The sequence below is a fragment of the Chionomys nivalis genome, chromosome 1, assembly GCF_950005125.1.
Source record: "Chionomys nivalis chromosome 1, mChiNiv1.1, whole genome shotgun sequence".
NCBI classification, from domain to species: domain Eukaryota; kingdom Metazoa; phylum Chordata; class Mammalia; order Rodentia; family Cricetidae; genus Chionomys; species Chionomys nivalis.
In genome coordinates this window covers 19,245,108-19,254,594 of record NC_080086.1, presented here as the reverse complement: position 1 = coordinate 19,254,594, position 9,487 = coordinate 19,245,108, and the positions used below count along the sequence as shown (strand labels likewise).

The 9,487-nt window shown below is 39.9% G+C and overlaps 1 protein-coding gene across 1 annotated transcript; it reads left to right on the top strand.

Moving 5' to 3' along the window:
• Positions 1 to 4,015: 4,015 nt before the first annotated feature.
• On the top strand, positions 4,016 to 6,399 carry LOC130880548 (la-related protein 4-like). Its single transcript, XM_057779638.1, is given in 5 exon segments — positions 4,016 to 4,501; positions 4,503 to 4,601; positions 4,603 to 4,671; positions 4,841 to 5,975; positions 5,978 to 6,399. Coding segments are annotated over 5 exon segments (2,172 nt in total). The 3' UTR covers positions 6,361 to 6,399.
• Positions 6,400 to 9,487: the final 3,088 nt, after the last annotated feature.

Below are 9,487 nucleotides of genomic sequence, written 5' to 3'. Positions count from 1 at the left end.
ATTTTTGCGTCGATGTTCATGAGTGAGATAGGCCTGTAATTCTCTTTCTTGGTTGGGTCTTTGTGTGGTTTTGGTATCAGGGTAACTGTAGCTTCATAAAAGGAATTTGGCAATGACTCTTCTGTTTCTATATTGTGAAATACATTAAGAAGTATAGGTATTAGCTCTTCTTGGAAGTTCTGGTAGAATTCTGCATTGAAACCATCTGGCCCTGGGCTTTTTTTGGAAGGAAGATTTTTGATAACTGTTTCTAATTCTTCGCGACTAACAGGTCTATTTAGATCGTTCACCTGGTCTTGGTTTAGGTTTGGTATATGGTACTTACCTAAAAAAGTGTCCATTTCTTTTGCATTTTCCAGTTTTGTGGCATACAGGCTTTTGTAGTAAGATCTAATGATTCTCTGAATTTCCTCTGTGTCTGTGGTTATGTCCCCCTTTTCATTTCTGATCTTATTTATTTGCGTGTTCTCTCTCTGTCGTTTAATTAGTTTGGATAGGGGTTTGTCAATCTTGTTGATTTTCTCCAAGAACCAACTTTTTGTTTCATTGATTCTTTGGACTGTTTTCTGTGTTTCTATTTTGTTGATTTCTGCCCTCAGTTTGATTATTTCCAGTCTTCTACTCCTCCTGGGCACGTCTGCTTCTTTTTTTTCTAGAGCTTTCAGATGTGCTGTTAAGTCCCCAATGTATGCTTTCTCTGTTTTCTTTAAGTGGGCACTTAGTGCTATGAACTTTCCTCTTAGCACTGCTTTCATCGTGTCCCATAGGTTTGAGTATGTTGTCTCTTTGTTTTCATTAAATTCAAGGAAGACTTTAATTTCTTTCTTAATTTCTTCCTTGACCCAGGTGTGGTTCAGTAGTTGACTGTTCAGTTTCCATGAGTTTGTCAGCTTTCTGGGGGTAGCATTGTTGGTGCCTTCTAACTTTAATCCGTGGTGATCTGATAAGACACAGGTGGACACTGATATTTTTTGTATCTGTGGAGGTTTCCTTTGTTTCCAAGTATGTGGTCAATTTTCGAGAAGGTTCCATGAGCTGCAGAGAAGAAGGTGTATTCTTTCCTATTTGGGTGGAGTGTTCTATAGTTGTCTGTTAAGTCCATTTGATTCATTACCTCCAACAATTCTCTTAATTCTCTATTAGTTTTCTGTCTGATTGACCTGTCCATTGGTGAGAGAGGTGTGTTGAAGTCTCCTACTACTAGTGTGTGTGATTTGATGTCTGCCTTGAGTTTCAGCAATATTTCTTTAACATAAGTGGGTGCTTTTATATTAGGGGCATAGATATTGAGGATTGAGACTTCATCCTGCTGAATCGTTCCTGTTATGAGTATAAAGTGTCCCTGTCGATCTCTTCTGATTGATTTTAGTTTGAAGTCAGTTTTGTTAGAAATTAGTATGGCCACACCTGCTTTTTTCTTAGGACCATTTGCTTGAAAAACCTTTTCCCAACCCTTTACTCTGAGTAGATGCCTGTCTTTGTGGTTGAGATGAGTTTCTTGCAAACAGCAGACTGTTGGATCCTGTTTTCGTATCCAATCTCTTAGCCTGTGCCTTTTTATTGGTGAATTGAGACCATTAATATTAAGTGATATTAATGACCAGTGGTTGTTAACTCCGGTTATTCTTACTGCTTTTGGTAGAAGAGTTTGCGTGTCTCCCTTCTTTGAGTTGTGCTGTTGAAGGGTCGCTAGATGCCTGGGTTATTGTAGGCAGTGTTGGCAATGTTGGATTCCTTGGGTTGTGATTTTCCTTCTATTACTTTCTGTAGGGCTGGATTTGTGGCAACGTATTGTTTAAATTTGTTCTTATCCTGGAATGTCTTGTTTTCTCCATTGATAGTGAACGATAGCTTGGCTGGGTATAGTAGTTTGGGTTTGCATCCATGGTCTCTTAGTTTCTGTAGTACCTCTATCCAGGACCTTCTGGCTTTCATGGTTTCCATAGAGAAGTCAGGTGTAAGTCTGATCGGTTTACCTTTATAAGTTACTTGGCCTTTTTCCTTTGCAGCTCTTAATATTCTTTCTTTAATCTGTATATTTTGTGTTTTGATTATTATATGGCGAGGGGACTTTTTTTTGATCCAGTCTGTTTGGTGTTCTGTATGCTTCTTGAATATTCAAAGGAATATCTTTCTTTATGTTGGGGAAATTTTCTTCCATAATTTTGTTAAAAATGTTTTCTGGACCTTTGAGCTGTGCCTCTTCTCCTTCTTCTATCCCTATTATTCTTAGGTTTGGTCTTTATATTGTGTCCCATATTTCCTGAATGTTTTGTGATGAGAATTTGTTGGTTTTGGTGTTTTCTTTGATCAGTCCGTTTATTTTCTCTATGTTGTCTTCAGAATCTGAGATTCTTTCTTCTATCTCTTGTATTCTATTGATTATGCTTGTTTCTGTAGTCTCTGCTCGTTGACCTATATTTGCCATATCCAGCTGGTCCTCAGTTTGTGTTTTCTTCCTTGCTTCCATTTCAGTTTTCAATTCTTGGACTGTTTCCATTACCTGTTTGATCGTTTTTTCTTGGCTTCCCAGGGTATCATTTACGTATTTACTCATTTCTTCAAACTTTTTGTTATACTTCTCATCCATTTCTATGAGAGCGTTTTTTACATGTTGTTTAAGGGACTCTATTGCTTTCAAAAAGTCAGTTTTTTCCTCTTCTCCTGTGTTAGGGTGTTCAAGTCCTTGTGTTGTAAGATCATTGGGTTCTGGTGTTTTCATGTTGTTTTTCAGATTGTTAGGTGAATTCTTGCCTTGGCGTCTGCCCATCTCCTCTTACCGATGCTATCTATTGGGTTTGATTTAATTGTAGCGGGGCAATCTGCTCTCAGTGCAGGCTTCACTGTTTCTTGCCCGCACTATCCTGCATCCAGTGCCTCCGCCGCCCGGGCCTGCCTGCCGGTGCCTCCACCACCTGGGCCTGCCTGTGCGCCGGTGCTTCCGCCGCCTAGGCCTGCCTGCCGGGCCTGCCTGCCAGTGCCTCCGCCACCCGGGCCTGCCTGCACGCCGGTGCCTCTGCCGCCCGGACTTGCCTGCGTGCTGGTGCCTCCGCCGCCCGGGCCTGCCTGCCGGTGCCTCCGCCTCCTGTGTTGGACTTCTATTGCCCGGCATTGTACCTGACCTTGAGAGTAGTTTGTATTCCTAGTGAGACTCTAGAACACTCATTTTTCATTTTCAAGTGGTTATCAACTTAGAGGGCTTCTGGTTTAGGACTGTGTGCTTGTATCCATTTTCCATATTGGCAGCAGAACCACATGAGGCCTCACACATATCTACCCAACATAACCCCAACTATCTCTCCTCTCCTTGTCACCACAACCCAGCTCATACCTCTGGAAGTAGCTGCTTCTATCAGAGGCCAGGCCAACATCCTGAACTCCCAGTTAAGATTGAACCCCAACACTGCCCTTGCTTGCCCAGCATAACTCCAGCTGCCCCTTCTCTCATCATCACCATATTCCTGCCCACACCTCTGATGGAAGCTTTCCACTCCATCAAAGGTCAGGTCTGCTTCCTAAAAATCAGGTAAGCTACATCCTACCAATCCTAACCAGCCTCCAGCCTGTGCCTTAACAGCAAAATTCCAAGTACTCCTCTTTTTCTTCTAGCCCAAGCCTCTGGTGGAAGTCTCTCACTCTACCAGAGGCCAGTCTGGTATCCTGAACCCCATAAAAGTGCCACTACATCCACCCATGCCTGCCAAACATGATCCCAACCACCTTTGCTTTCCTTCTCATCACATCCTGGTGCACACGTCTGGCAGAAGTCTCCTCTTCCAGTAGCATCCTGAAATCCAGACACAAGGCCATTGGAACACTTTCTAAGTCAAGGTTCTCTCCTCTCAGATGACTCTAGCTTGTATAATGTTAATATAAAACTAACATGCAGAGGGCGCAGCGGCTGACGGCGGGGGGAGGAGCCGGTCCACTGCCGGGTGGAGGGGCAAGGCAAGTGTCCTTATCCTAGCGATTGGGGCCCCGGGCCTGGGAGCTAGTTGGAGTCGCGGAAGCAGACATGTTGCTCTTCGTGGAGCAGGTGACATCTAAAGGCACTGATTTAAATCCTAATACCAAAGTATGGCAAGAAATTCCTTCTGGAAATCCAGATGGCACTCCTGTAACAGAAAACCCTTGGCATGAAACTGCAGCCACATCTGGATCTCATCCTGAGGGTAATCCAGAACTTTCAGAAGATATGTGCAAGGAGTATGAAGTCATGTATTCTCCCGCTTGTGAAACCACAAGAAATACTACAGACATCGAAGAGTCAGCTGATGGAATGATTTTAGGACCAGAAGATCTGAGTTACCAAATATACGATGTTTCTGGAGAAAGCAATTCAACAATTTCTACAGAAGATTTAAAAGGATGTCTGAGAAAACAATTAGAGTTCTGTTTTTCACGAGAAAATTTTTCAAAGGATCTTTACTTGATATCTCAAATGGATAGTGATCAGTTCATCCCAATATGGACAGTTGCCAACATGGAAGAAATAAAAAAAAAAAAAACTGACCACAGATCTGGATTTAATTCTTGAAGTGTTGAGATCTTCCCCGATGGTACAAGTTGATGAGAAGGGGGAGAAGGTGAGACCCAGTCATAAAGCGTTGTGTTGTAATTCTCAGAGAAATTCCTGAAACTACACCAGTAGAGGAAGTGAAAGCTTTGTTTAAAAATGAAAACTGCCTGGTGGCGCACGCCTTTAATCCCAGCACTTGGGAGGCAGAGGCAGGCGGATCTCTGTGAGTTCGAGACCAGCCTGGTCTACAAGAGCTAGTTCCAGGACAGGCTCCAAAACCACAGAGAAACCCTGTCTCGAAAAAGCAAAAAAAAAAAAAAAAAAAATGAAAACTGCCCAAAAGTCATAAGCTGTGAATTTGCACACAACAGCAATTGGTATATTACTTTCCAGTCAGACACGGATGCACAACAGGCCTTTAAATATTTAAGAGAAGAAGTTAAAACATTTCAGGGCAAGCCAATTCTGGCAAGGATAAAAGCCATTAATACGTTTTTTGCTAAGAATGGTTATCGATTAATGGATTCTAGTCTGTATACTCAACCCATTCAGACTCCAACCCAATATCCCTCACCAGTTTTTAAGCAGCCAGTGTATAACCCTCATCAGCAGTACTCAGTGTATAGTATTGTGCCTCAGTCTTGGTCTCCAAGCCCTGCACCCTACTTTGAAACACCACTGGCTCCTTTCCCTAATGGTAGTTTTATGAATGGCTTTAGTTCACTGGGATCTTATAAAACAAATGCTGCTGCTGTGAACATGGGCTGACCATTCCAAAAAAATCGTGTGAAGCCTCATTTTAGGTCATCCAGTGGTTCAGAACACTCAGCAGAGGGCTCTGTGTCATTGGGGGATGGACCATTAAGTAGATGTAATTCAAGGAACTTTCTCTCTGAACGGCATAACTCTACAGTAACAGGGAGTCAAGAACAAGCTTATGTTCCAAAGGAAGCTCCCATTTTACAGATGGAACAGAATGGGGACCTTGTTAGGGGCAGGGGGGCTCTTTTCAGAGGTCGAAGGCGAAGAGATGATGACAGGGTTCCAAGACCTCAGCCTTCAACAACTGAAGTGAAGGCTCCAACACCAAAGTTTGACTTACTAGCTACAAATTTTCCTCCCTTACCTGGAAGTTCGTCAAGAATGCCAGATGAGCTTGTTCTGGAGAATAGAATGTCTGATGTGGTTAAAGGTGTCTACAAAGAAAAGGACAATGAAGACTTGAGAGTTAGTTGCCCAGTTCCTGCAGAGGATGAACAGGCAGACAGTGCTTCTGCCCAGCAACTCAGCAGAAGTCCCGGTCCTTCATGTCCAACTGAGCTTCCTGTGTTAAGCACAACTCAGCAAGAAAAGGAACAATTGGAGGATTCTACAGTTCCAAAGGATGTTCTCAGTCAGATGACTATACCAGTTTCTTCTCCAGCTACTGCAAAGTCATCAAGGGCAGACACTGCTTCACCTGCAATAGCAACATCAGTGCACCCACCATTGTGAATCTACAGGAACCTCGAAAGTTAAGTTATGCTGAGGTGTGTCAGAAGCCTCCTAAAGAGCCATCTCCAGTTCCTGTCCGGCCACTACGGGAACTGAGATTCAATATTGCGTCTCCCACCAGAAATGAAGAGAATAGATCTCCTGAGAAGCCTGTTGAAAAAACATATGAGAAACCAGAAACAAGGGCTAGTAAGGATCATTCTGGCTTCCGCGACAGTCCCATTCCCAGGGGAGCAGCTGGAAAAATCAGGGAACAGAGACGGCAGTTTAGCCATAGGGCTATACCTCAGGGAGTGACTCGACGTAACTGGAAAGAGCAGTTTGTGCCACCCAGATCACCAAAGTAAAACACAACCGTAACAGAAGCTACTCAGAAACTTCTCTCTTCCCACTAAACTTCAGTCTATATTGAACTGTCTTGTAGAAGAGGAAGTAGCCAGGAAAGATGAGAAGGAAGTATGTCCTTAAATATTATGGATTTTGGAATTGTAAGAGGAACCCAAAATTCATCTCTAAATGATTTTCAAATGCTGGAGAATTCAAATCAGTATAAATATATATAAATACACACACACACACATATATATAATTTTTCTATTTTTGTTTTTGATTTTAGTTTGCAGAGATTTTCTGCCTGGAATCAATTTTGAAGCTTCAGATTTAGCTTCGGAGAGAAAACAAAAAAAATTACATCCTTCAGTATAGGAGATGAGGGAGAGAAAATATTTTTTGAAGAAATATTTCTGTAAAAATTAGAAATTACTTTTTTTAATCTATTTAAAGTTTGGCTTGAAGAATGCTGTCTCTGACAAATGGCCTTGTGTTGCAAAGCAGGTCAGTGGCTGGGGATCTGTTCTGGGTGTGAGTGTGTGCAAAGTGATTGAAGCCAAATCTGTTGTTGTGTTAGTAAATGATATAAAAACTGAATGTAATACTTGAGTAGACTTTTGTAGTTTGGAATTTAGTTTGTTTTTTTTGACTTTACTAATATTGTATTGTATTGAGCTAGCTATTAAGCTTGATTGTGTGTGAAGCTGTGACTACCAATCAGTTTGATATTCAAGAGAAGAATAGAGATTATTCAAAAACAATTGAAAATTTCTGTTTTAGACATGAATACTGGATAGGTCAAATAGATTTCAGAGGTTCAAACTGCCCTGTGACTTTTTTTAACAAAACTTTTCTCTTTAAAATGGGAGAAAAATTTTTTTCTTACTTGTTTGTTCGTCTCTGTTCTTTGACTCTTCACCCCCAGAAGCAAAATAACCAACCATTTCCTGTGGTTTCTCACTACTTTGACCAATTTAATCAAATCATACAATTATCCTAAACATAATGGATTATTGAAAGATTTTATTCTTCTATTAAAGCAATTTGAATTTTAGATCCCCCCCCAAAAAAACTACCATGCATAATGGTGCTTGAAGAGGTGTACATATTTGCTAAATTTTAATTCTCAAAACTTTCTTTAATACATTTTAGTACATATATACTAAATATATATACTCCAACTTCAAAACTTGATTTTTTTTCTTTATTGTCAAGAAAAAACTATCAAAGAATATAAGCAAATATTATCAATAATATGATACAAAAACTTACAAATCTGAATGTGGATTATGGGGTAGAATATATTCCTGTATCAATACTAAATATTTTATCACTTTAGTATGATGATATGTGTGTGTATGTGTGTGTGTGTGTGTGTATAATTTGATGATATAGATAGAGGATAGATAGATAGATGGATAGATGATAGATAGATAGATAGATAGATAGATAGATAGATAGATAGTGTCAGAAGTCCTTTTGTATATGTGTATATAAAGAGAGTCTAGATTATATATATTATTGTGTTTTCTTTAAATTTTTGGACTGTAAATGATCAAAGTACAGAGAAGATTTCATTGTACAGGCTGCTCAGCTAAACCAACATATATATTTTAAAGGCATTTTGACTTCAAAATATGGATCTAAGGATATGTTGCTTTGGAAAAGAGGTTCTGCTTTTGTTTCCACAGAGGATAAAAACCTATGGATTCCTTCCAGATTAATATGGTTTGACGGTCCAAGACCTCCTGAAAGGTCACTGTGAACACCCTCAAAATTACCTTTTCCAACAAAAAGCAGAAAGTAATTTGGAGAGAGCTATTCCCAAATTCCCAAACATTGTTTATAAAAGTTTATGTTTAAAGGGAGATATACTTTAGAGATATGCGAAGGCACAAGTCATAAACAATCCCACACCAGTTTGGAATTATGATTAATAGGGTGGTATTTATTTAAAGGGGAATAAACTTACAGATCACCATCCCAGACAACAGCCCTCTGCGCAATTAGGAAGAAGTCTAGTTGCCGGAACCGGAGCAGGAAGTAAAGAGAGCGAGGAGGGAAGTAGCCGCTTTTTTAAAGGGAAAGAGACCACACCCCAATGGGCTGGTATCTCAGTAGCAATTGGCTGGAGGAACGGAAGCACCTCCCGCAACACCTCCCCCTTTTGTTTAAGTAAGAGAGTTCTAAACCTACTAGGAAATTATATACAATAAGTACAAATATCCTATTCTAACTAGCTTAGGTCTTATATAATAAATAGCTTGGCTAAGTCATGAGTCGAAAGTAACTACATTTATATAGTCTTCAACCCCATCGAAGATCTGAGAAGGGAAATAATGTTACCTGAGTAATTAGGAAGTGCAATCAAACAACTTCCAAAACATGCAACAAATCACAGAGGCAACTAGCTACCTGGGCAATCACCCAAGGTCACGTTTGCAGCGTTGAAGCAACCAACTTTGGCTAAGGCCTAACAAAACTGACATACCATTTTTAAAGGCAAGAAACTTGTCAAAACTATCTTACCCTGTCTTGGCAGGATATGACAGTCCTGTTTTTTCCACTCACAGATACTCTGTATTTCTGTCAGTGGTTGAGGTATGGGCATTTCTTTACCTAAAGGCCAGTTCAGCCAAGAAGAAAGGTTCCAGGTGGAGTGTCGTTGGTGCTCAACATTCTCTCGGGAACAGAGCAGTGTTACCAGGAGCAATTGTGTCTCACTACCACAAAACTCTGAGTTAGATTAAAGGCCATTTTCTACAGCTCTTTGAAGAGGTTGAAGATTATCTATCTATACTGAGTATAATCTCTATGTATCTAAAGAACCTGATTAGTCTAATTATAAATGACAAACTTAGAATACTATTGATCTATATAATTCTCAATACCTATCTAACTTAAAGACTAAGACAATAAACAACTGTGAAACAAATGAGGACAATGACCTCCAAATATAAACAATGTACAAATATACATTGCAGTATGGTAAATATATATCAATACACAAGCAATATGTAAGTATCTTAATCAGAGGTAGAAATGTACACTGCAATATGGTAAATATATACAATATATATATATATATATATATCAATACAATATATGTCAATACAATATATGTCAATACAATATATGTCAATA